Here is a 27595-nt window from a genome sequence, read left to right on the forward strand (position 1 = left end):
CGGGAAGGTAAACGGTGTTTCTGTGTGCTGCTCTGGTTTGCCAGAAGCGGCTTAGTCATGCTGGCCACATGACCCGGAAGCTGTACGCCGGCTCCCTTGGCCAATAAAGCAAGATGAGCACCGCAACCCCAGAGTCATCCACGACTGGACTTCAGGGGTCCTTTGCCTTTTTTTTTTTTAATGCTCTCTTATGTGATTCCATACATTCCTGTTTCAAGAAGCAAGAAAGTTGTAGGGTGACACACTTCAGTTTAAGAGGAGATCTAAGGCATTAAAAAAAACTCACTTGTGCACAAAATAGCATGTAAACTGTGCCTTGATATCTACACCATGTATATGTATTCCACTGTGTAAGTGTGTGCTCTTAGAATCTAGCCTCCATGCAGCCTGCACTAATCTGTTTCTACACCCTTTTTGCCTTAAAATTATTCGGGGGAAGGGGGGAGATGTTACATAACGCCTTATGTAAACACTTTTGCCCTTGTTACCACTTTTGTTGTTGTGATTTATACCAACTATCATTTCTGCTTGAAATCCTGTAGGTATGTGGGCAAAGACTATTCTGCTGCCCAGGAATTAATGGAAGAGCAGATGAAGGATTGGTATGGTCGGAACCCCTCAGGTTTGCAGATGCAGTCTCCTAAAGTTGGACAGGTTGTTGCTGTGCCTGCAGTAGAAGATGCTTGGCTGCGTGCACAGATTAGTTCGACAGACGGCAATAGGATAAAGGCAAGTGCATTAGGTTTCTGTAGTAAAAAGGGTGTTAAAATCAGATGAAAGTGCTGGTCCCTCAGTTGATTGCAATAGCTGCCTTGGACACTTCTTACAAAGTGGGAAAGTAGGATAGTACTTGCTTAAATAAATAATAATGATAATGTCTCCTAAGGTTTTTTTGGGTGGGTGAGGAGTGTTAAATTCTTCTAAGGCAAACTAATAATTACAGCATTTGAGCTCTAGCAAATGACCAAGAACAGAGCCTTTCTGGGAGATCTCAGCATAGTAATACGATGCAGTGATTTTTTTGTTGGATTACAGTTGCTCTCTTTAGATTCAGATGAAAATGGAGCTGTGGATCTTCTATATCTGGTCAGAAATCCCTTGCATCTACTGCTTCTGCTTACAAGCTTGTAGTTAGTAGTGTTTGAGAGAGGATGGGTGGAGTCCAATGTTCCTACTGCAGTCAGCAAAACGTTAGGGGCTTCAACTGACTCAGCCACCAGATGTATTTGACTTGCATCAGTCGTGTATAAATTCAGAAACTGGCTAGGGAAGAGGATCACTGCTTCCCTTTCATTCCAGGATCCCCAATACCTGCAAAACAGGCCAGGGTGGCTGGAGTGATGGCAAAAAACCTCTCTCTCTTGCCAGCTCTCACCTAAGATGTTGATGTCAACCCCCTACCCCTGATGCACTGTTCAGTCCCTCTTGGCTTCTTTGAGCTGAGGAGCTGAACAAGGAGGGAAATAGAGATCAGGTCATACAAGTGATGTGGATTTTACTGACTGCAGTTCTGTCTGTATGAGAAGAAGAAGGGATCAGTAAGAGACTGGATACTGCCACATCCTCCTTGCTCATGGGCTCTCCCCAGCATACTGACAAGTGGTTATCTTCTCATCTATACACTCGGAAACATTAAACACTACTTGGGTGACTTGTTCTTTATATATGTGGGGAAAGGCTTGTTGTGCCTCCGATGAAGGATTAGGATTTCTGCAATAAGGGCATTTCCCTGTATGGATAACATGGTAAGTGCCCTTCCATCAGCCTCAACTGTAAGTTGCGAATCTCCATGTGATTTCATAGTATGTATGGCTTAGGGACGCGGGTGGCGCTGTGGGTAAAAGCCTCAGTGCCTAGGGCTTGCCGATCGAAAGGTCGGCGGTTCGAATCCCCGCGGCGGGGTGCACTCCCGTTGTTCGGGCCCAGCGCCTGCCAACCTAGCAGTTCGAAAGCACTCCCGGGTGCAAGTAGATAAATAGGGACTGCTTACTAGCGGGAAGGTAAACGGCGTTTCCGTGTGCGGCTCTGGCTCGCCAGAGCAGCGATGTCACGCTGGCCACGTGACCTGGAAGTGTCTCCGGACAGCGCTGGCCCTCGGCCTCTTGAGTGAGATGGGCGCACAACCCTAGAGTCTGTCAAGACTGGCCCGTATGGGCAGGGGTACCTTTACCTTTACCTTTATGGCTTAGGATGGCAGCTTTGAATATGAAAACAAACATTCAATTTTTCACTGCATGGAGGCCTATAAGGAGGGATCTTGGATATTCAGGGCCAGATTCAGCTAACTAGTCCCACCAGCAGAAGCCTGACCAAGGACTTCCACTAATGAAGCAATGCTCCCCCACCCCGTTGGCTCTGCAGGGGTCAGGAAAACCCCTGGAACAGTGCACAGTAGGGAGGAGAGAACAAATGGCTCTATCAGACAAGCATAAATGCTTGCATTGCTGGAGCAAATCTAGCACTCTGCTGAATTTCTCCCTCGGGGATTTACAGTTAACTGCGAACTATGGCAGGAAAAAGAACAGGGCCAACACGTTGTAGCACCAGTAATGTGACCAATGAACAAGTCTTCCTTATATAACATGGCTGTGTCTTTCTGTCTTTGTTCCGTCACTAGGTATGCTACGTTGATTATGGCTTTAGTGAAACCATTGAGAATACCAGAGTGTGCAAACTAGCCAAGCAATTCTATTCACTGCCGTTCCAGGCTTCAAAATGCAAACTAGCAGGTAAGAGATGCGCCTTAGCCTTCAGCATGACTACAGAAGCAGTTTGAATGTACTACAAACTAGGAGCAGGAAGGAAAGAAGGCTGTGCCTAACTCCAAATATTGCCAGCTGGGATTGTAAAGGACTGCCCCACCTGGCAGTGCCATCTTGCAGCTTTTATAGTAAAGAGTGGGTGCAACAGCATAAAGAGTGGTGGGTCTTCCCTATGAATATGTTTCCTTGCAATTTGTACTTACTCCAGTGGAAGGTGTGTGTCTTTTTAAAAAAACAAAAAGCCTCTGATATAGTAAAGTCTCATCTGGATTTTTTAGACGTGCATGTTCTAATTTGGTGCATTTTAACTTTGCAAACAGACATGACAGGAAACGATATTAGTGTATCCAGTGTGATGTAGCGGTTAGAGAGTTGGACTAAGACTGTGGGGAGGCTTGGTTTCAAATCCCCACTCATCCATGAAGATGTGACTTTGGCTAATTGTAGGTTAGGCGGAGAGATTACATCACAGGGTTGTTAAGAGAATAAAAGGGGAAGGAACTATGTATGTTGCCTTGAGTTCACTGGAGGAAAAGCAAGAAATAAATGTAATAAGTAATGTTTTTGTTGTTGTTGTTTTTGAAAGTAAAACATTGCACAAGATGCATGGGACATTAATGACTGCACAGCCACTAGGAGTCTGAAATTGGAATTTCTTCTTTGTATGCCTTGAAAGAGCATTTCTCTGTTCTACAGGCATCTTTGTGTGGTGGGGGAGATGACAGCCCTCGTGAAGCATAGTGTGGTTCCTGCTTTTAAAATACAGTGGTGCCTCGCAAGACGAAATTAATTCGTTCCGCGAGTTTTTTCGTTGTACGAGTTTTTTCGTCTTTCAAAGCACCACTGCATTTAAACACTGACAACGGCGGGGAGGGGCGGGGAGAAGCAGGACAGCTGCCGCAGCCGGTACCTCAGACTCACCCGCGCGTTGTTTCCACCGTGCAACGCGGCTGCTGAAGGGTGGCGAGTCTCAGGAGCGCAACTCCAGGGAGAGAGAGGCGCTGGCGGCAACGGCTCTCTGAGGGGAGTGGGCAGCGGCGCGAGGCACTAACCGTCAGCTGGAAGGTGGGAGGGAGCCGGAGGAGCGGGGAAGCGAGCGTGTGTGCGTGCAGTGCGCGTCGCCATGACACAAGAGGCAGGGCCGTTTCGTCTAGCGAAGCAAGCCCTTAGGGAAATCCGTCTTGCGAAGCACCCCAGAAAACGAAAAACCCTTTCGTCTTGCGAGTTTTTCGTCTTCCGAGGCATTCGTCTTGCGGGGTACCACTGTATAAGCCTATATCCCTGAAAACATTTTGATGATGTATCAATTACTGTGGGTAATTTCTCACATATTTTGTATAATTCTGATTTGCTAGGTCTGAGGAGGAAGCCTTAAGAGTACTGAAGCCCTGCCTTGTACCACTGGAAATCTTAATCAGCCTCCTTTCTTTCTGGCTTGCATGCCTTCAAAAGGCATGCAATACATTTTTAGAGTAGTAAGGGTTACAGATTTGCTTAAAGCAAGGGGCTCTAAGGCGCAGGGAGACTCAGGTGATGGTGGTACACATTAGATGGACAAAATAAGCATCAAGAGAAATCAGGTCCACCAAACAAGGGGAACGCTCCCCCATTTTTGCTATAAGCAATGATAGTCCAATCAGCCACACTGAGGCAAGAAGATCTCTTTCGGAGATGTCCGCAAAACCTACACTCTCCTCTTGACTGCCTTGCTTTAGGGTTAGAAGCCTTCTCGGACGACCCTGTGATGGTGAAAGTGGTGGAGTCTCAAACCTGTGGCAAGATATTTGCTGTCGAAATACTAGAGAAAAATGACATTCCCCTTGTCATCCTGTACGATACTTCAGGAGAGGATGACATCAACATCAACGCTTCTTGCCTGAAGGCACTTTGTGATAAATCTCTTGAACTTCGCCTTCAGGTACTGTTTTCATCTGCTTGTAAAACCAGTAAGATGAGTTGAGGGCACTTAAGTTGCAGCATCCCAAAGGCATGTTTTGTTTTTAACAGGTAGATGCGCTCTATACAAATGTCCGAGTAACCAATGTCTGTTCAGGTGGAACTTTATACTGTCAAGTGCCATCAAAGGGCCTGACCAAACTCTCTGAAGCTTTGCAGAAGCTGGAAAATTACTTCCACCACAAGGTGAATCTTGCTTTTAATTTTGGTTGCCAACTGTACCTTCACAAAAGTCACCTAACAACCCCTTTGTTCACAAATGAAGAATGCTAAGGTTCCTAATCATTCATTCTTGCTGAGTGAACACCACACACTTTTGCTGTTCACATGCTTACTAGCTGCCCAGCTGTCGTGTCTTGCAGTATTAAATATGTGCGCCATGCAGTACTGCATATTTTCATACATGGAAATCCTTGTAATGTCAGGAAAAGTAGTTCAGTCCTGAAATCCCCAGAGCAATTTTCACGCTCATGCCTTTTTACAGATAAATCCAGCTTGCGTTATCCAGACTCATATTGCGCAATAAAATAGGGTTCCTCAGTAACAATTGTTGCTTTCTTTGATTAGGCCAACTGCGCGCTAGCCGTTTCAGGACAGGTGATCCCATAGAGCACAGTTTCCCAAACTTGGGTCTCCAGCTGTTGCTACACTACAACTCCCATCATCCCTCACTAGCAGGACCAGTGGTCGCAGATGATGGGACCTGTAGCCCAAAAACAGCTGGAGACCCAAGTTTGGGAAAACCTGCGAAGAGCAACCCCAGAGGCATTTTTGTAGCACTGCATATGTCTAGAAAGTACAAGATGCATATTTTTGGAGATTGATAGTGATGCTATTTCCTGGCTTCTTGGTGGTTCTTAATCGTTTCTCTGGTGCTTCCCTTACCAGAGTGGAAATCTGAAGGTAACTCATCACTGTGTGTGCTAGTATTTTGGGGAAGAAATCTATATAGTGGAATTGCTGCAGGTAGGGTTAGGTATGTTCTCCCTTTTGGTAACTTGCTTGAGCTACACTGCACTCCTTACCTGCACATTTGGCTGCTGCATTGTGACTACTTAAAAAGGCTTTGCTTCTTTGTTCCAGCAGGTAACAGAGCATTCGGTATCGCTCCCCTACTGTGGCAAGATCTGTCTCCTTAACTGTAAAGGAAAGTGGGCACGTGTGGAGGTAGGGCATGTGGTGTCACTAACAAATGAACTGCAAAAAAGGTTCAAATATTCTAATTCTCTGATATTCTAAATGGACTACTTATTTGTACATTCAATTCTAGACTAAAATTTGGGCTTTTAGCTACCTTGTACTATTTAATGGGTTTAAGCAGTGCCACTGCCATTAGTTAACAATAAGCGCACAGTTTGTTGCGGTTTTCATAAGCCATTTTCTGGTGAAACAGAATCCTGACAGTGCCATGGGATGGAGCACTCTCTCCCATTTCACACATTATTATAGGAAAGAGTGTTAATTGAGTGAAAACTGCTTCAAGCTTAAGTATTTGAGAAAGTGGCAGCTAGTGAAATAAGTAGAATGGAACCAAAATAAAAACTGAAAACTAGTTGTGAAATGTTTGCTGATCTTTGGCTTGCTGCTTCTCAGAGAATGCTGGTAAGTTGCTGTCTGCAATTTATACTGATCGCAGCCTTGGGTTCAGTAGCTGACATGTCCTTCACCTTCAGATTTCTAAGAAGCTTGGTTCCTTTTCGCTGTGAAAAAATATATATATGGGGCTCCCCACAAAGCAGGACTTGCATAGTCTAGGCTCTGAATGGCAAACCAGTAGATGATGTTGGATTCAGCTGTGCCAGCATCTAGATGGGATACTTTTTTGTATTGTACCCTGGTTTTGTTTCATTGCCTTGTATACTTACCTAAATGCGGCACTGTGACATATTTATGTACCGTATTTTTCGCCCTATAGGACACACTTTTCCCCTTCCAAAATGAAGGGGAAATGTGTGTACGTCCTATGGGGTGAATGCAGGCTTTCGCTGAAGCCTGGAGAGCAAGAGGGGTCAGTGCGCACCGACCCCTCTCGCTCTCCAGGCTTCAGGAAGCTATCCCACCAGCCTGGCAAGCTCCCAGAGCAATAGCGAAGTTGCGCGCAGGTTCGGGATCCCTCTGGGACCTGTTCTGGGGGCTGGGGACGGGGGAAGCTCGGGCTTCCCCCAGCCCAGCCCTGCGCCTGGGGGGGAAAATTTTTTTTCCCTTTATCTACCCCCCCCCCCAAAAAAAAAATCTAGGTGCGTCCTATGAGCCGGTGCGTCCTATAGGGCGAAAAATATGGTACTTTGAAAAGATGTTATTGGATTGCAGTCTGTGTCAGCCCCCAGCCTACATGTCTGACTAGGGGAGAGTTGGATTCACCTGGAGGGTCACAGGTTCGTTATCCTTGGTGTGGACCACTGGCTTAAACCTTTTTATCTTTCAATGAGAAAGAGTTCTATGCTGATAAGATGCTTTAAGCCCAGAGCTTTCCAAACTTTTCAAGTTGGTGATGCACTTTTTGGACTTGCAACATTTCACAACACAGTTTTGCATCCTTTTGCGATACAGTCATTCAGTTTTATTAGCCAACTGGAGGTTAAATTGACCCCTTTCCAGCCCCGAGGAGCATGGGCAATGTTCGCATAACACACTGCAGCCAACACAGTAATGTGTCGCGGCACAGTTTAGAAAGCTCTGCTTTAAAAGTCAATCTGAATATGCATTGTGCCGTCTACAGAATTGCAGAGATGCTGACTAAGGCCCCAGCCTCAGGGTGCCCAGCGGCATATGCACATGCTGCCGCTGCTCTCTGGCACCACTTCTGTGTTTCCACGACAGCGGGGAGGGGGGTGGAGCACGTCCGCGCCTGTAGTGGACCCCAACAGAGGCCCTGTGGTGGAGGCCCTGGTAATGCTGGAGAGCCAGAAGTCAGGCAGCAGGTGAAGGCTGGGCACCCACAGTGAAAGGGCACCCAGGGCCCACTGGAATTGGCACCAGTGCAAGATTGTCTGGTGAATCTTAGGCGGCATAATGATCCTTGGACTGCCTAATTGCTTAAAGGACCATGCCCACCATGATCTTTCATAATGAGCTTTCAAAGTGGGCAACACATATTTCCTTTTAGACCAGGGCTGCTAACCCTAGTCCAGGAGCCTGATTCAGCCCACCCAAACAGATTTTTATGGCCCCCAAGACCCCACTGGTTTTGTTGGTAAAGCGATGGGGAAGTAGTGTGTGTGTGGCCTGTGTGTGTGCATGCAAGAATGTGCATGCGGCAGTGTTGGGCGGCCACACCGTTGCATGCAGCCTCTGGAAGATTGGCCAAGGATGAATGCAACCCTCAGACACAAAATGGTCAGCCACTGTTACTTCATACAGGCTGGATTCAGTTCAGCAGGGATTCCCGCCTGCACTCCCCCAAAATTGGCTCTGGGGGGTATACCCTCAGAAGAGTATGCCAGGGAAGAGAAAAGAGTTGGTTCCAAGCTTCCACTGACTGAAGGATAACCTTAGCACAACACTGTATTCCACTCTGTGTTAAAATAGGTTTCTCCATTCTCGTATTTTGCTTCGTTTCCTTGATGCAGATAACCAGTGTTCATAGCAGCCGGGCTCTTGACGTACAGTTTATGGATACTGGAACAGTAGCATCTGTAAAAGTAGTAGAGCTGAGAGAGATTCCCCCGACGTTTCTGCGTGAAGTCATTGCAATACCACCTCAGGTATGAGTTTTCGTTAATCACTTACTGTTCCCAGGAGCTTGCTGTGTAGACATCATCCGTGTTACCCACGTGCATTTCCGTGTAACCTGAATATCATTGTAATTATATTCTATGATCGTTTTAGGCAACAAAATGCTGCTTGGCTGACCTTCCTCTTAATATTGGCATGTGGACTCCAGATGCTGTGCTTTGGCTGAGAGACACAGTATTAAATTGTCCTGACTGCAGCATTAAGGTAAAAATACGCCCGTTCGTTGCTTAAAATTCAAGGATCTTCTTGAATGTCTCTTGCAAAGCCAAACTGTACCACTCTTAGTTTATGTGCTTTGCTTGTTGCAGTCATAAATGAAAGACGTTGATTGATGAACAGTTCCTTTTTGTAGCCACCATATCTCCATATGATATCGTCATGTACAGCTAACCCACAGGTCTTCATGAGAGCAGGAGGAATTGTGATAATGTAACAATTACATTTACAATATGATTCTGCTGCAGATATTATTATTTTTTGAAGCAAAGTGTTAACCATGGATGTGCTTTAAGGGTTATCCGAGTCCATCTTTTTCTCTGTTAAAAGCAGAGCAGCAGACTTAGGTTGGAGCAGTGCAGTCCTTGGCTTCTTCCTTTTTGCTGATTTGAGAATTTCCCCAGAATTTTTGCACACCTTTTGTTCTCTTTGTGAACGTGCTTTCCTCCTGGGCACCTGAGTGTTTTCCTTCACACCCTTGTAATACTGTTTTCAAATTGAGGATGTTGACATCATGATGTAGGGGAGCCCTAACACTGAGGTTCTCAACTACCTGTCGAAAGAAATTTATCTTTCAGGAAACATGCTTACAGTGATCAGATTTATTTTTTCTGTCCCTGTATTATTATTTTAAAGTGGTGCCATGCAACACACTTCCATCTCATCCTAGATTTCAGTACCATGGCGGGTGTAATGAAAGCTAACTTACAAAGTATAGTTTTGACTTAGAAGCTAGAACAGTAGTAAAGACTGAGCTCTGGGCCAGAAAGTCCTGGGATTAAATTTCGCCACTTGCCACATTCTGTCTAGATGCCCTGTCTTCTTTTAAGTCTTCACCCTCTTCCACCTGCAATATGGGGATACTACTGAATTGAATTGGGACGTGGGTGGTGCTGTGGGTTAAACCTCAGCGCCTAGGACTTGCCGATCGCATGGTCGGTGGTTCGAATCCCCGTGGTGGGGTGCGCTCCTGTTGTTCGGTCGCAGCGCCTTCCAACCTAGCAGTTCGAAAGCACTCTCGGGTGCAAGTAGATAAATAGGGACCGCTTACCAGCGGGAAGGTAAACGGCGTTCCGTGTGCTGCGCTGGCTCGCCAGATGCAGCTTGTCACGCTGGCCACGTGACCCGGAAGTGTCTGCGGACAGCGCTGGCTCCCGGCCTCTAGAGTGAGATGAGCGCGCAACCCTAGAGTCTGTCAAGACTGGCCCGTACGGGCAGGGGTACCTTTACCTTTACCTTACTGAATTGCACAGAATTTATTTAATGTTTTCTGAGAATAGATATAGCACATTTTGAACACTCAAGTGACCTGTGACCTGTCTCCTCCTCGGAGCTCCTTTTCCCTCCTACTCCTGCCCATGTACTGTCAACAGAGGTTTGCTGCTTCAGTTACTCTCTGGCTGTGCTTACCAGTGAATAAAAATAAGATCCAAGTGAATGAGTGTGTATACTTCCTGGACAGTGAATGATCTTCACAAACTCTCTGGGAAGGTAATCACAGTCTGCAAGAACCAAATACAGGCAGCGCTACACTGTTTGCTGTGTACAGTCAAACCTTGGTTGTTGGACCTAATCTGTTCTGGAAGCCCATTCGACTTCCGAAAGCTCTAGCAAGCAAGGCGCAGCTTCCAATTGGTTGCAGGAGCTTACTGCACTCAAGCAGAAGCTGTGTCGGACATTCAGCTTCAGAAAAACTTTCGAAAACCGGAGTATTCCTGGTTTTTGGCGTACGGGAGCCAAATTGTTCCAAAACGTTTGGGATCCGAGGTTTGTCTGTACTTTGGGAGTTCCTTGTTGGTCTTGATTCTGGTGTTGATATGAGAGGGAATTTTCCATTTTGTCTTGAGGTTATGGCAAGAAGAGAAAAGGCATTGGCTTCAAAATGCTTCCCTGAGCAAATGATTTGATAAACCAGGGATCTGGAGTTGGGGTAAAAACTGGTATCTTATCCTGCTGCTCACTGGACTGTGTTTTTTCTGTTTTCCAGCCCATTTTAATGGGGCACTACTACTACTACTACTAATAATAATAATAATAGTAATAGTAATAATTTATACCTCGCCCATCAGACTGAGTTGCCCTAGTCACTCTGGGTTGCTTCCACAAAAATACATATAAAGGCAAAGAGGGAAGCAATCAAACAAACATTAAAAGCTTCCTGAAGCAGGGCTGCCTTCAGATATATACAGAATTCTATATACGGTGGTACCTCAGGTTAAGTACTTAATTCGTTCTGGAGGTCCGTATTTAACCTGAAACTGTTCTTAACCTGAAGCACCACTTTAGCTAATGGGGCCTCCTGCTACTACCGTGCTGCCGGAGTCCGATTTCTGTTCTTATCCTGAAGCAAAGTTCTTAACCTGAAGCACTATTTCTGGCTTAGTGGAGTATGTAACCTGAAACATATGTAACCCGAGGTACCACTGTAGTTGCTTAACTCTTTGATATTTGCTGGGAGGGCATTCCACAGGGTGGGTGTGACTACTGAAAAAGCCTTCTGCCTGGTTCCCTGTAACTTCACTTCTCGCAGAGAGGGAAACGCCCGAAGGCCTTTGGAGTTGGACCTCAGTGTCCTGGCTGAATGATGAGGGTGGAGACTCTCCTTCAGGAACGTGATGTCTCAGTAGACTTTAAATTTACTGTGGTCCATATTAGAACCCCTGTTATAGCATTTATCTAACAATGTACACTTGTATGCCATACCAGTACTGTCAAATCATTGGGAGAGCAGAGCAGTGGGAGGGTTCTGAGCACTATATTTACTGTAATGCAAGGGCGGCTAACCCAAAAGCTTGTCTTCCTTGACCATTGGGCATGCTGGTTGGGAGTGATGGAATTGGGACTCTAACAATATCTGGAAGGCCGCAGGTTCAGTTAAGATACAATATTAAGTTCCATTTTTTTATTGTAAGTTGCTTTGAGTATTTTAAAGAGAGGAAGAGAGGCACAAACTTGATGTGTGTTTAGCAGTAGTACTTTCTCGTTTGATGGCCTACACTTGGTGTCGTTTCTAATGGGGCAAGAGCTCATGCGTTAAGATTTTCCTGCCACTGTTTTGAGTAAAATTTGCTAGTAGGAATGTACTTTCTCTCTCTTCCCTCCTCCACTCTTAAGGTGGTTAAACTGGATGACAGGATTGCACACGTCTATCTATTTACGCCAAAGAGCTTTCCAGACCCAGACCATAGTATTAACAGGCGGATCACTAACGCAGACTTGTGGAAGCATCAGAAAGACGTCTTCTTGAGTGCCTTTCCTGGTAGCTCCCTCCCTGCAATGGGGGAAACGAACTTACCAGAGACAGCAAGCTCAGGTGCCAAGAAGGCTTTTGCTCCACGTGCTCCAGAGGCCAGCAGTGCTGGGACAGCCTTGACTATGCCTCCGCCTTTGCCGTTACCAAAACCCCAGGAGCAGATGGATGTGTTCGTCACCTTGGCCTGCCATCCCGGTTACTTTGTCCTCCAGCCTTGGCAAGAGATGCACAACCTGGAAGTACTGATGGAAGAGATGCTTTTATACTACGGCAAAGCGGATGAGGGAACGACCGCCGTTGAAAAAAACAAACTCTATGCTGCTAAAGTGAAAAACATGTAAGTAGCTTTTCATCAGTGGCGCACGAGTGAAGTGGCCTGGATGCAACCCTGCGTACTTAAAGATCTCAGAGCAGTCTTTGTGTATTGGACCCAATCCCATCGGTTTAGACCAGCCTTTCTTGGGCCCAGTGGCCAGGAATGATGGGAGTTGTAGCTCAAGGGCATCTTGGCACCCAAGGTTGAGAAAGGCTGGTCTCAACAGTGGCTAACCAAATATTGGATCCAAACTACAAGAAAGAAGATTCCATCTAAACATTAGGAAGAACTTCCTGACAGTAAGAGCTGTTCGACAGTGGAATTTGCTGCCAAGGAGTGTGGTGGAGTCTCCTTCTTTGGAGGTCTTTAAGCAGAGGCTTGACAACCATATGTCAGGAGTGCTCTGATGGTGTTTCCTGCTTGGCAGGGGGTTGGACTCGATGGCCCTTGTGGTCTCTTCCAACTCTATAATTTCTATGATCTCTGGGATGCTCGCATCCCTACCTCTCCCCTAATGTTTGTCCTCAGCATTTGCAGTCTAGGGGGATATTGGCCCATAGCATTTAGCTCCGTTGCTTCAAGTTCCATCCTTCTCTCTCTTTCTGCATCAGTTTCCCTCTGCTGAAGACCTTGGTGCATCTTTGCCCCTGCTAATTCCTGACTCCTACATGTTATTTCCCCTTGGGGGGCCATAACATTGTGGACAAATATCTGTGTATCTTTTCACTAATAACATTTGGAGAGGGAGGGGGAAGGAAGGAAACACACACCAGTATTTGGGGAATATATACAGCGGTACCTTGGAAGCCAAATGCTTTGGCTCCCAAACGATCAAAACCCAGAAGTGTGTGTTCCAGTTTTTGAATGATTTTCGGTAGCCGAAAGTCCGGCACAGCTTCCAATTGGCTGCAGGACACTCCTGCAGCCAATCAGAAGCCGCACTTTGGTTTTCAAACGGTTCCGGGAGTCGGAACAGACTCCCAGAACGCATTCTGTTCCAAAACCAAGGTACAACTGTGTGTGTGTGTGTGTGTGTGTGTGTGTACTTTTTCTATAATTTCAATTAAAATAAAGTGAAGGAATAAAAAAGGGTATTAAAATACAAAAAGAAAGGGGAAACTCTATAATTCTGTACATACTTGTCTAATACAAAGGTATATAAGTGAAATTCTTTTAATACATATAACATTTATTTATAAGATACTATCTTTTTATAAATGCATTACAAAGACCATTATATTTGTCCATATACAATCTGTTGTTGTTATTAAGATTTGTAAACTGCCCTATACCTGTAATCTCAGGGCGGTTTACCACATAAAATTACAATATAAAAAAACACAAAATACATAATAAAAATAAGAACAAAAACAAACCAATAATCCTCTGTTCCACAGGAGAATATAAAATGATGTAGTCTGTAGGTTTCTGAATAGAATAGAAATCCACATCCACCTGAAGTAGGAAGAGCAGTGAGGCAATGGTCCTGGGCTTCTGTGCAATTCCAGCAGAAGTTGGGACGTTCTCTCGCCCGCAATTCCCTTCCCCAAAACGTGCAGCATTGCTAAATTGGAGATTAGGGGGAAGGGAATTGTGAGCTGGGGGAAGAGCAGTTGGCTTGGCTGTGACCTTGAAGAGTGGCATTGCCAGCAGACAGAAGTTCTGCAGGAGTTGTGTGTGGGGTGTGTGTGTTTTTAAGGGTGCAGTGGGGAGAAGGAAACTACAGCAGCTCAGAGTGCCAGGCAGTAGCGGACCTGGAAGGCGAATAAAGCGCCAACTGAAGCAAAAACCCTGAAACAGAAAGAAAAGTACCCTCACTTTTTAGGAGGGGAAAAGTGAGTCTTATACAGTGGTGCCTCGCAAGACGAAATTAATTTGTTCTGCGAGTTTTTTCGTCTTGCGAAGCACCACTGTGTATTGACGGTTTCCCGTAGGAATGCATTGGCGGTTTAAAAAAAAAGGCGCAAGACGTTTCGTCTTGCGAAGCAAGCCCATAGGGAAATCCGTCTTGCGAAGCAACTCAGAAAATGAAAAACTCTTTCGTCTTGCGAGTTTTTTGTCTCCCGAGGCATTCGTCTTGCGAGGTACCACTGTAGAGCAAAAAATACGGTACTTGCTGAGCCAACCTGGCCATATACTTGCTGGGAAAGAGGAAACTCTCTTCCTCAAGGTGGGGCAAATACTTCCCTTCTGGGCGAGAAAAGCGAGACTGAAAGGGTTTGACTTCCTGAAGCCACAAGAGAAGTTCTTAACGGCAGGAATAAATTAATACATGCTTGTAGGGTGCATTCTAGGGGGCGCAAGCAGCCGTTCAGACATCAGAATGGAGCGAGAGGGGCCTGTCCCTATCATAGTGGGGTTACCTGGCTTTATACAGTATTCCCATGTGACATTTTGTCCCTGCTTTTAATTAAAATCAGGGCCCCTCTGTCTCAGAAAGCTCCTGTTTGTCCTCTGCGTGCAACAGGTACCATAGCAACTCTTGATTTGTTAAATTTAAAAAGGCATTTAACAATATTAAAAGTAATTGATTACTTATAACCCGCCCATCTGACTGGGTTGCCGCAGCCACTCTGGATGCCTTCCAACGTAAAATAAAAACACGGTAAAACTAGCCGTGATGGTAAACTTCTGTCCACGTTACTGGACCCGTTATCTTAAATGCTTTGTGTCTGTACGCCCTCCAAACGCCTCCTTTGTTTCTTAGGTGGCACAGAGTGCTAATAAGAGGAATGTTGGCCAATGGGCTGGTGTCCGTTTATGAGCTGGACTATGGTAAACATGAGCTTGTCGGCATCCAGAATGTAAAGCCTCTGCAGGATATGTTCAGAAAACTGCCATTTCAGGCCATAACAGCCCAGCTTGCAGGTAGGTGATAGGGAGGGGCGATATATCATCCAAAAGCGGTTTGAAGTCCATGTCCTGATATTACTTTCATGATTTTTTTGACCTGGCAATATATCGCAAATCATGATGTATGTAAGGGCTGGGCGAAATATCATCCCAAACCAGTTGAAGTCCATATTGTGATACCGGTTTCAATTTTTTTGAAAGGGCAGTATATTGTGAAATATGGTAAGTGGGTGTGTATGGGTGTGTGCTATGCAAAAATGACAGTGGGGGGAAACTGTGAAGCCAGCCAATGCCTCTAGATAGCTCCATCTTTATTTCAGACAATGTGACATATCACAACTTTTAGCTGGTGAGATATTGCAATCCTGAAACCAGATATTGCCCAGCCCTAGTAGATGATTGAGATGATGATCATGGTTGTAATTAAAACTACAACACCCCTAATCTAAGTATAGTAAAGAACATTTGGTTCTGGGAACTTAATGAAACTTCACCATCCAGAGGTCCATTCTTAACCTGAAACCGTTCTTAACCTGAAGCACCACTTTAGCTAATGGGGCCTCCCGCTGACGCCGCGCTACTGCCGTGCGATTTCTGTTCTCATCCTGAAGCAAAGTTCTTAACCAGAGGTACTATTTCTCGGTTAGCGGAGTCTGTAACATGAAGCGTATGTAACCTGAAGCATATGTAACCCGAGGTACCACTGTATAGGGCTTTAAAGGTTTTAAACACAGTTCTTTCAGTTCTTAGTGGAACGCAGGTGGCGCTGTGGTCTAAACCACTGAGCCTCTTGAGCTTGCCGATCAGAAGGTCGATGATTCAAATCCCCGCGACAGAATGAGCTCCTGTTGCTCTGTCCCAGCTCCTGCCAGCCGAGCTGTTCAAAAGCACACCAGTGCAAGTAGATAAATAGGCACCACTGCAGCTTTTCCATGCGCTCTGGTTTCCGTCCCGGTGTCCTGTTGCACCAGAAGCGGCTTAGTCATGCTGGCCACATGACCCGGAAAGCTGTCTGTGGACAAACACCGGCTCCCTTGGCCTGAAAGCAAGATGAGTGCCACAACCCCATAGTCTCCTTCGACTGGACTTAACCGTCCAGGGATCCTTGATCTTTTTACCTTTACCTTTACTTTCAGTTGTCCTCAGAAGGGTATTTCATCTCAGGCCTCCTTTGAGTCAGTGCCACATCTGTGGAGCCATTGCCCTTACAGCTGCAAACTGTGAATTGGCTTCATCATTTGCAGCTGCACTCAGGTCTTGCTTGTGGGCTTCCTACAGACATCTGATTGGCCTCTATGAGAACAGGATGCAGGAATGGATGGACCATTCTCCTAGTCCAGAAGGATGTTCTTAGGCTCTTGTGATTTGGGAAATAGATTCTAAATCAACTTTTTCACTTTCCCTAATGTAGACTCGGATTAAGTAAAATAATGAGGCATAGTTATATAGAAAATCTGTGACTGACAGCAAAGCCGTAATTGACTGCTTTCAAGCTCTCCAGATCACGAGCTTTCAAATGGCTTGCTGCCTAGACAGGTCCAGTAGCTTTCAACGTACGCCACTGTTCTGTGGTTACATGTTAATTTGCTTTTGTGCTGCTTTCCTCTAGGAACAGAGGGCAAGCAGTGGTCTGAAGAGGCCTCAGTAGTCTTCCGAAATCATGTTGAGAAGAAAGCTTTGGTGGCGCAGGTGCAAGCAGTTATCGACGGGGCTAATCCATGGGAGCGCAAAGCTGTCGTCTACTTAGTTGACACATCACAACCGGACACAGATATCTGGATTCATGATATTATGACCCAATATTGTATGGAGATTTCAAAGGCAAATTAATGCTTAACAAAACCTTCATTAATATCAGCAATAAGAATGTTAACATAGCTGTGACCATTTGTGGTTTTGCTTCGGATTTTTTTGCACTGTTGAATGCTAGAATGTTAACTGTATAAATAAATTTATCTTAACTTATTCTATTGGAACAATTTCCTTCTAGGAGCTAAGTCTAAAGGTAACCACCTTTCATCAGATCGCTAGGGGGCAGCCCCCGAGACAACTTTATCTGCTTTGTGGTGAACCTGTTTTAATGGCATCTCCCATTTAAAAGATCTAAGAGCAGATATGAGGAAAAACCTTGGAAGGGCTGGTGACAGTCAGTGTAGACTGCATAAATTAGATTAACCAGTGGTCTTAATTCCTTATGAGACACATTCATATGATCACGGCTATGCCTGAGGATGTGATCTTGATTATGGAAACCATACAGTAAAATGCCATCAACCTTTAAAATTGAGATTGAACATTCCTGACTCTGTAGAATAGTGGCCCTTGAAAATGATAGGCTGGGACAGGGATCTACATTGATTATAAGCCATCCACACTACTGCTTTTCCTCCATATATTTGCCTCTTCCCCATCCCAATTAATAAGCCTGGTTCAGCCAAAAAGTATATAGAAACAACATCATTCCTGAACTCTTTCTTACAAAGCCCATTTATATAACCTGACTGCAGTGGCCTCTGTGGCTCCTGGTAACTGGGTACATCTCGCACGGTTATGGTGGATTGCATGGTAATCAGGCTATATTGATGTATATTTCATTACTTGAAAACAGGCTCCTGGCATGGCTTACATTTATCCATAACAGGACAGCCCCTACCCTCAGACATACATTCTAAGAAACAAATGAAAGGAAAAGTGATTCAGAGGAAGGAGGAGAAAACCAAACTCTGGCACTATCTAGTTTGTTGCAGAGTTCTTGTAATGACCAGCTGGAATGGGGAAAAAATCAAAAAGTTGCTGGTCTTTCATCAGAGCTGATGGAGAGGCCTTGTAATCGCATCTCTCCCTCTGCAGGTTGACAAAACAACTGCTGAGGGAGGAGCCCAGCGGAGCTGGGGATGTAATGTATAAAATGTATAAATACATTTTGGAGCTGTAGAGCAGGGAAAGGGAACTTGGCCCAGTATTGGGAGGAGAAGCTGTTCATTAAAACTCTCTCCAACTTGGTTTCATGGAATCATTTTGCTAATGTTTACTTGTGTAAAGCCCATGTCACTCAATGGGGCTTAATTCTGATTGGGCATACATAGAACTGCACTGTTTAATTTTGGGTCTTTTCTTCCCACGGACGCCTTTTTAAAACCTTTGGGTCTGGTTCTGAATAAAGCACCTTGGGTTTTGCAAGACATTCTTTGGTGTGTGTGTGTGTGTGTTTTTATCCAACCTTTCCCCTCTCATTTCTACCTAAATATAGGATTGCATAGAAGAACACACTGAGGTTGGTGTTGTTTTTTATAGCAAGCTTGATTCAATCATTGCCCTTTCTTTGGAGCAGCATTTATACCTACACCTCTTCCTGCCAATTAGGGGAAATAGGAAGCCCCGAACCTATATTATTTAGATGTCCTATTTATGCTGAGATTCGTAGAGACACCATTGACCCTTTGCTGAAGAGGCTCGCCGATCTTCCACACAAGTCTAAACTTAATTCTCTCCTCTTAGGCAAAGATCACAAGACGACCTGGCTGGTAGCCAGATTCTGTGCCCAGATTTGTAGGCACAGATCATCCTCTAGAATAAAATAGCTTACTAGGGAAAAGCTGAAGTCACCCTTTGGGGCACCTCAGGGTCAATTTTTATGGTAGCCCAAAACTCAGTTGTACGGATGTATGTATATATCTCAATTTTAACTCATAAGCTATTGCTGCAATCTGCTCTAATTGTATATTTTATCTTTATGAACGCTGTCATCATTGTGTTATGCGAGCTGGTCTTTGACCATAATAAAAATTATCTTACCTACACCTCTTGAACAAAATGAGCTGTTCAAGGAACAACCCACCACACACTTCCGAAAGGGTTTCTGTTATATATTCAGCTGTGGCCCCCACTAGAATGGCAGGTGCCAATAAGTGGCAAAAGAAGCAGCCGTTTTGAATTTGTGAAATCCAAGAAGCACCCCAGAACAGGACTTTCAGGGAACGAGAAACATTAGTGGCAGCTATGATTCTCCCCCTTCTCAAAGAATTTTGCCTTGCTCTGAAATTCAATCAAATCAAAACAAGGCAAGTCAGTCTCAAACTGGGGCATGGGAGAATACCAAAGCTATTTTCTGATCTTACCAGGTGAAATCCTAGCGACATCGCAGAGATGGCCCTTGCAAAATCTATTAGCAAGTTTCTTTTTGAAGAACTCTGGGTGATGTTAGCACTTAGTGGAGAATAGGGTTGGTTGGTTGGTTGGTTTTTAAAAGGGAAGCCGGATCCAAAATGGGCAGGTAGAAGGAGTCGGAGGCAATTTAGAAAGAACATCGGGGGAAGTTCAATCATTCAAGTCATGCAAAAAGTTGTGCTATGTTAGGTAATAGAAAAGGGTGTAGCCCAGACCCTGATCCCATTTCTCTCTCGCCCTGCCAACAACCCTCCCTGCAGACTCCACTGCTCTGGGTATTCTAGAATGAGGGAGATAGTTCTATGACATGGTTCTAGCCAGGTGGTGATGTGATAAGGGTGGGAAGCCAGAAATGTCCAAGATGGCACTCATAACATGGACCTTACTGGAGTCAACATGGATGTGAAATATTTGTGTCCCAAATGCACAAAATTATTAAAGCAGTTTGGAAACAGAGCAGTCTTCTGTCTAGGTTCCTCACTGTAATGAATTAATAATAATTTTTATTTATACCCCGCCCTCCCCAGCCAAGGCCGGGCTCAGGGCGGCTAACAAGCAATAATAAAAACAAGTTGAATGAATACAACTTAAAAACAGGATTAAAATACAATAATTAAAGTATTGAAACATTAAAATATTAAAATGCAGCCTCATCACAGGAGGCGAAAGAAAAAAGAAAGAGGGGGAGGGAATCAAATTGGCTCCAAGCCAAAGGCCAGGCGGAACAACTCTGTCTTACAGGCCCTGCAGAAAGAAATCAGATCCTGCAGGGCCCAGGTCTCATGAGACAGAGAGGCAGCCACAAGAGATACGAAGGAATTATGAGTTCTCAACTCTCCCAAGATCCCCCTTTCCTCCAAATCCCAGTCCTGAGGAGCTTCTCCCGCTCTGCGTCGATTTCTAAAGGCTGTGGGATTTGACACTCACCAAGAAAGGATTATGCACACATGCAGAAAAGGCATGCTTTGAGCATGAATTATAATCACATACCACTCGGCAATTGTAAATTTTCCTATAAGACCACTACTAGCGGTGGGCAAATCTGTCAATTTCTGTTTCTCTCAATTTCTCGTTTCCCTATTCCCTATTCAGGCACAAGAAGTTGCACACCATTCCAAGAAAGATAGGGTCATCTCCCGGGTCCTGGACTGGGTGTGGAGGGAATGGCCCAGCAGCAGCCCCGGGCCAGAATTCGCCGGCTACACAACCCACAAACATGAACTGTTGGCCTACAAGGGGTGCCTGTTATGGGGAAGCAGGGTCGTTGTTCCCCAGCCCCTCCGCAAAAGGGTCCTCACAGCCCTACGCGAGACACACCCAGGGGTAGTGAGAATGAAGGCCCTTGCCAGGAGTTATGTGTGGTGGCCGGGATCGACGGAGAGATAGAGGCCTGGGTCAAACACTGCCAGGCCTGCCAAGAATCCCGCCCAGATCCCCCAAGGGCGCCAGTCCAATTCTGGGAGTCCGCCCGAGCACCATGGTCACGCCTGCATGTGGACTTCGCTGGCCCCTTTCAGGGAAAAACATTCTTCATAGTGGTGGACACCTACACCAAATGGCTGGAAATCGCACTGGTACCTTCCACTTCCACGTCCGCAGCCATCCGGGTACTACGCAGGCTGTTTGCAACCCACGGGCTCCCTGACGCTCTCATCTCAGACAACGGGACCGCATATACGTCAGGAGAATTCCAAACCTTCACAGCGCAGAATGCCATCTGCCACATCTGTTCGGCGCCATTCCACCCTGCCACCAATGGCCAAGCAGAACGCATGGTGTGGACCACCAAGGACACCCTCCGCCGCATGACGCAAGGGGATTGGGAGTACCGCCTTGCCACATTCCTTCTAGCACAGCACAGCACCCCCAGCTCAATGACTGGCTGGAGCCTCGCTGAACTACTAATGGGTCGGCACCTTGCAATCAGACTGGACCGCCTTCACCCCGATAGAGCTCAGGATGAGGTAATGGTGGGGGAAGGCAGGAACCCCCGGACCTTCGTGGCCCAGGACCCAGTGTACGCAAAGAACTTTGGGGCAGGCCCAGCATGGGTACCCGCCACAGTCACCAGGGTCATTGGCCCCGTGTCGTACGAGGTGCTAACGGACGGGGGGCAATGCTGGCGCCGCCACTGCGACCACATACGGCGATGATTTCTGGGAGAAAACCAGGAGGAGGACAGGTCAGAGGAGTCCCAAGGGAACAGTGGGGCAGTGAGACCCACAGAACAGGAGGGGCCAGCAGGAGAGGCAGAATCAGTAAATACAGAGAGGACCCGCGAGGCCGAAAGGACACCGGAACCAGAACCACGACTGAGCGAACTGGTTGCACCAGACCAAACGGCCCCATCACAGCCAGTATCCTTGGAACACGAGCCAGAACCTGAACCCCGGACCAGGGAACACCCCAGGCCACAACACACACGTAGGCCACCGGTGTACCTCAAGGACTATGAATGCGACCTCCCGGGCAGGACTGGAACTTAGAGGGGAGGGGTGTTATGTACTGAGTTGAATAGGATCCAAACTGCAGCAGTCTGATTGGTCCTAGAAAAATAGGATTCAGAATGCAGCAGTCTGATTGGTCCTAGAACAATGCAGCAGTATGATTGGTCGGCAGGAGCCACCCAATCCAGCTCCAGATAGAAGTGAATCCACAACCTGATTGGCCTACAGGAGAATTCTGGAATTAGCCAATCACGTGCAGCCCATTGTGTAAATAATGTATATAAAGCAGATACTTTGAAGGGACTTTCATTCCCTCCTCACCACTATGAGCTGAATAAAGAGCATGAAATCACTTTGCGACTCTGAGTATATTTCTCTTACTGACACTCAACCATGTTGCAAGAGATACTAGTTGCCTTGCAAACCATATCAGTTGTACATGCCTGAACATCAGCACTTGACCTGAAGGAATTGGTGGCAAAATTTGCAAAGGAAAAGTCATGTAAAGTGAAGGTTTCATGTCCTGAAATTTAAACTTTTAAGAGGATTAAGTTTTAATACCACAATTCACAGGATTATTTGATATGATTTGTATGCTAAAACATTTTCTTTTGTATTTGAGAAAGATAAACAAAGATTATTGTATTACTTATATTTGAAATATATACTTAGCAGTGTCAAGTTTTGTGCTTTTAGTTTTTTTCGACAATACATCTGCTTTTGAAAATTGAAGTTAGCATGGGGGGGTGCAAGTTGTTAGCCTTGCTTGTCTAGAGTGCAAAATAGCCTGCCATTGGCACTGCTTGGAAGTTGCTCTGTAATGCATAGAATCATAGAATCATAGAGTTGGAAGAGACCACAAGGGCCATCGAGTCCAACCCCCTGCCAAGCAGAATAAGGGCAAGTTAAAATTTTTGCTGCCTTAAGGCAACCTTAGCTAGTGCTGCCAGCTTTGCTTTCTATCAGGACTTTTGTTCCATAAACAGTGGTTTGACAGGCAGAAGTTCAGCTGTTGTACCTTCCAGCTACCTGGAGATAAATACTGGAGAACTTACTGCTTGTCATGCAGCTGTTAAAAGCAAAGTCGCATGCCCAGGAAACTGAGGATGAATAGGAAAAACGTGCTAAGAGGGAGGCACATTTGGCAAACCCTCACTGCGATCAACTCCAGCCCAGAACCCAATGTCCCCACTGTGGAAGGACGTTTGGATCCAGAATTGGCCTCCACAGTCACTTAGGGACTCATTGTTAAAACTGTGTTTATGGAACACAATCTTACTCAGCTACGAGTGGTCGCCAAAGGAGAAGAGAAGGAGGAGGAGGAGTGTGTGATCATAATCTTTCTGGAAATTCTAACATTTTAATTGCATGGAGCAAGCAAAGCAGGCAGCCAATAATGGTAGCATTTAAATAACAGTTGCAAATATTAGACACTGCTTGCTTTTTAATTTTTGTTCTTGAGAATCCGTGTGGTAAAGGCGATAAGATCTGGGAGGAAACCATCTTCAGTCCCTGCTCAATCATGAAGCTCACTAGGTAATCTTAGGCCAGTTGCTCTCAACTTAGTTTACATTATAGGCTGATTGTGAAGACAAGATGGGAGATTAGAGAAAATAATTAATTGGAGGATATGTTAAGAATAAGGGTTTTTTTCAAAAAGGTAAAGGATCCCTGGACGGTCAAGTCTAATCAAAGGTGGCTATGGGGTAGCAGTGCTCATCTCACGCCAAGGGAGCCGGCATTTGCCCACAGACAGCTTTCCAAGTCATGTGGCCAGCATGGCTAAACCGCTTCTGGAGCAACGGGAAACCATGATGGAAACCAGAGCACACGGAAACGCCGTTTACCTTCCCACCACAGCGGTATCTATTTATCTACTTGCACTGGTGTGCTTTTGAACTGCTAGGTTGGCAGGAGCTGGGACAGAGCAATGGGAGCTCACTTCATCACAGGGATTTGAACCACCGACCTTCCGATCAGCAAGCCCAAGAGGCTCAGTGGTTTAGACCACAGCGCCACCCGCTCCCCTATGTTAGGAATATAATGTAACTATCAAAACTCCTTTAACCCTCTGTTGAATAAATAAATATAAACCTGGGATCAACTGCACCACAAAAAGTCTTATATATTTCCACCAGATATTAAACATAACTCATTTGCAGATTAAAAATCATGCCTTCGCTGATAATTTTCCTTTTCCAGTAAAAATATATACACTCAGATCAATGGGATCAGCAACACCCCAGATGTAAGGAAGAACAAATGGTAGATTAAAAATTGGTGAAGTTTTGGTGGGTGGCAGGTTGGGACTAAGTGCTGACAGTCTGCAAACGACCGGAGTTGTTCTAACAGGTTGCGCTTTTACAGAAGCCCTTTACTGTGTTTTATTCAACTGTAGTTAAAAGCCACAGGAGCAGAAAGGAAAAAGGGGGGAATGGCGCCCCTAGAGGTTACACGAATAACGACAAACTCCGCGGCTGCTGTTTTTTTTTTTTTTCCTTCAAGGAGTTAAATAGCCACTTCTGTGTTTTTATTGTCTTCCCGGAACCACGTGCGTTTCTCCCGGTTTTTCTAAACGCCCCTTTGCACACTTACGATTCGCGGCATAGATAGGCTCGACCACGCGGTTGCCATTCTGTGCGCACCTAAAAGTGGCGGGGAGGAGAGAGATAGAGGTCTGTTGCACCCGGGGCGATTTGTTGCTTCGATGGGTGGGTATACCCTCCCCAGCAGGGGTGCCAAGTTGAAGAACACATTTGGGGGGTGGGGCAGGTAATCCCCGCGTAATTAAGCACATGACGCAGCACACACACACTTTTTGAATGCTAATGTCCATCAACTTGGGGGGGGGGGCTGCCTCCCTCAAATAATTTATTGGAGGGGGGCAAAGGGACATCGGCCCCTAGGAGCTCCTCGGGCATGGGCGTAGGCAAATCTAAGTCAAGCAAATAAATCAAAGCACTTAACTAAAAGCAGAAACCGCAGAGTGGTTTGGACAGATTTTTCTGCGCCGTTGGAGTAAAAAGAACATTTGAAACAACTACTTGTGGAAACATTTTATTCCGAATCTGCTAGACAGAGCCAGGCAGAGGATGATGAGAGGTGGGTGTCTTTCCGCCCCCCCCCAACATAAATCCTAGCTACGCCCATGCTCCCAGGTAACTGTGTAAGAGGCGGATCTCGCCTCCCCACCAGCGATCCACAGTGGAATCGCCCTCTCCAAGGCTCTCCTTGCCTCTTCCCACCCCCGGTGGCTGGGAAGAAGATCCACCCTTCTTTCCTCGGTGGATCCTGCCTGCCAGCCAGCCGGTGGGGGTGGGCGGCCTTCCCCTTCCGCCATCCTCTGGGCCGCATGACTGACAGAGGCGGCGGGAGGAGGCCCCCCCCCCGGCTCTCCTTTCCTGCGCAACTTTAAGAGCGCGCCTGTTCCCGGCGCGCGTCTCGGCGGCAGTCGGCGCGCGTCTTCCTGGCGCACCGCTCGGCAGGGCCACGGCCTGGGAGGCGGCAGCAGGTACAGAAGCGGGCGGGGCGGGGTGTGGGGAGGCCGGGGGGGGCCCTCTCCGGCTTGGGACACCCCCCCGAACCCCACCTATGTCCGAGAAACCCGGCGGCAGCCCGCCAAGCCATATGTGGCCAAAACATCCCGCGGTCACCACCGGGGACCGGCCGGGCGCAGCAGCAGCAGAGCGCCTATAAATAGCCGCGTCGTCGTCCTCCCTCCCTGCCGCTGTTGCGTGGAGGGAGGGAGGAGGCGACGCACCCCCCCCCCCCACGCGTCGAATTCGGGAGCTCCTTGGCTCGTGCGAAAGCAGTGGGGCCCCTGACGCGTGTGTGGCCATGGCAAGACCAGGCTAGGCTAGGTTTGGCTGGAGAGTGGCAGGGCGAGACGCGCACCCGGAGGGAGCCTGCCTGAAAGTGGGACCCGGGAATGACAATACCCTCCAACATTTCTCCGGTAAAAATAGGAACGTCCTATTCTATTATTATTATTATTATTATTACTTTTATTTATGTCTGCCCATGTGGCAGGGTTTCCCAAGCCACTCTGGACAGCTTACAGCACATATAAAAACTTACTGAAACGTCAAACATTATTATTATTATTATTATTATTATTATTATTAATTATTGCCTGCCCATCTTACTAGGTTGCCCCAGCAATCTCCTTGGTCCAGGGGTCCCATAATTCCATACCCTCTGACATTCTGGGACCAAATCAGATTCTGTAAATCCAGGGCTGTCCCTGGCAAATAGGGACACTTGGAGGGTCTGGAATGGTCTCCTTTCAGACATTTTATCCAGACTCCTCCTGGACCTCTTAAGCAAGCAACCTGGCACCAAAGAGCTAGGCAGGTGACTCTCTTTCCCCCTCCCCAATTCCTCTTCTGACAGGGAGAGAAGTGGGGCGGATGGCCGGTGGACCTTGCCACCTTAAAAGCTTTGGGCATTGCAAGAGACGAGCAAGCAGGGCCAGGAGGAAAGTTGTTGGCAATCCTTTTGGTGCCTCTGCCCAACTCAGTGCAAAGTTTCTCTGTGTGTGGGGGGGGGGGTAGAAGGGACGCTTCTAAATAAATCTCAGCGTCCTGACAATAAGCTGGCCAATAATAGTCTGTTAACGTACAGTAGCAAGGTGCTTGAGAACTTGGGAGCGGGGACTCAGTAACTGCTTGGCATCCCAAAATGAGCCACAGACCATCCTCAATTGTACATTTCCAGCAACTTGTCTTGAAGCATGTTTCAGGCTTTTAAATTGTGTTTATGCACAGCAGGCTAGTTGTGCCCAGAAGCCATGTGGCTTTGTGATGCATGTGAGGTACACATCTTGGGGCCTATACAGCTACATTGGTACTGTTCAGTGGCGTAGCGTGGGTTGTCAGCACCCGGGGCAAGGCAAGTAATTTGTGCCCCCCCCTGCACTGTCCCTCCCCCAGATAGTCCCTCGCTCTCTCTCCGCACCGCACCGCACCGCACGCCTGGCACCCTCCCCTCCACAGTGGGCAGCGACCCAGCGGCTCAGATCGGCACTGCAGTGAGAGAGAGTGAGTGAGCCAGGTAGGGGCAGAGAGCTGCGAGTGCGAGCGCGCCCCCCCCCAGATGTTGCGCCCGGTGTGGCCGGCCCCCCCTGCACCCCCCACGCTACGCCACTGGTACTGTTAAATATGTTGCTTTGACCACCCACCTCTGGGTGCGGCAGCGAATTCAGGGTTTTGGGAATTGTGCTGTTTGGTGGACTTTCATCCTATTTTTCCTGACCCAGGAAGAGAAGAACCTCCTGCTCTTTATGCCAGAATCGGAGACAGTTTCTCTTTGCCTGTTTTTAATTTATGCAATCCCCAATAACCTAAGACAGTGAGTCATGAAGTGGGTGGGTTGCCATGCTGCAAGAGGGAATGTTACACAGGGAAATGGTTGGCAGGCCAGCGTTGCCAGTTTTCTCAGATGTGCTCCTGATCGTTGACAGTAACAACCAGAGCTGCCAGCTGACCAGAAGAAAACAGCCCAATTTGTTACTTTTGCAATAAAGGTAAAGGGACCCCTGACCATTAGGTCCAGTCGTGGCTGACTCTGGGGTTGCGGCGCTCATCTCACTTTATTGGCCGAGGGAGCTGGCATACAGCTTCTGGGTCATGTGGCCAGCAGGACTAAGCCGCTTCTCGCGAACCAGAGCAGTGCATGGAAACACTATTTACCTTCCCGCCAGAGTGGTACCTATTTATCTACTTGTACTTTGATGTGCTTTCAAACTGCTAGGTTGGCAGGAGCAGGGACCGAGCAACGGGACCTCACCCCGTCGCGGGGATTCGAACCGCCAACCTTCTGATCGGCAAGTCCTAGGCTCTGTGGTTTAACCCACAGCGCCACCCGCATCCCTACCTTTGCAGTAGTGTTC

At 46.7% G+C, this 27595-nt stretch overlaps 2 protein-coding genes across 9 annotated transcripts in view; both read left to right on the forward strand.

The window, feature by feature from the left end:
• Positions 1-18275, forward strand: part of TDRD7 (tudor domain containing 7) — a 39113-nt gene extending 20838 nt beyond the window's left edge. For 2 of the 4 annotated variants that reach the window (XM_083419568.1, XM_083419570.1), the window contains 10 exons: positions 543-729; positions 2618-2729; positions 4478-4680; positions 4770-4904; positions 5802-5885; positions 8288-8422; positions 8547-8657; positions 11784-12259; positions 14946-15106; positions 16701-18275. In XM_083419568.1, coding sequence (XP_083275694.1) covers positions 543-729; positions 2618-2729; positions 4478-4680; positions 4770-4904; positions 5802-5885; positions 8288-8422; positions 8547-8657; positions 11784-12259; positions 14946-15106; positions 16701-16921 — 1825 coding nt within the window. In that variant the 3' untranslated portion in view covers positions 16922-18275. The remainder of the gene's footprint in view (positions 1-542; positions 730-2617; positions 2730-4477; positions 4681-4769; positions 4905-5801; positions 5886-8287; positions 8423-8546; positions 8658-11783; positions 12260-14945; positions 15107-16700) is intronic. The other 2 variants (XM_083419569.1, XM_083419571.1) reach the window with 1 other exon arrangement.
• Positions 18276-24911: 6636 nt separating this feature from the next.
• Positions 24912-27595, forward strand: part of TMOD1 (tropomodulin 1) — a 40037-nt gene continuing 37353 nt past the window's right edge. For 3 of the 5 annotated variants that reach the window (XM_083420490.1, XM_083420491.1, XM_083420488.1), the window contains exon 1: positions 24912-25216. The gene's annotated coding sequence lies outside the window, so the exon portion shown is untranslated. Of the gene's footprint in view, positions 25217-25433; positions 25661-27595 lie in introns of those variants that run through there. The other 2 variants (XM_083420492.1, XM_083420489.1) reach the window with 2 other exon arrangements.

Source organism: Podarcis tiliguerta, assembly GCF_965153285.1.
Source record: "Podarcis tiliguerta genome assembly, chromosome: 17".
Classification (NCBI taxonomy): domain Eukaryota; kingdom Metazoa; phylum Chordata; class Lepidosauria; order Squamata; family Lacertidae; genus Podarcis; species Podarcis tiliguerta.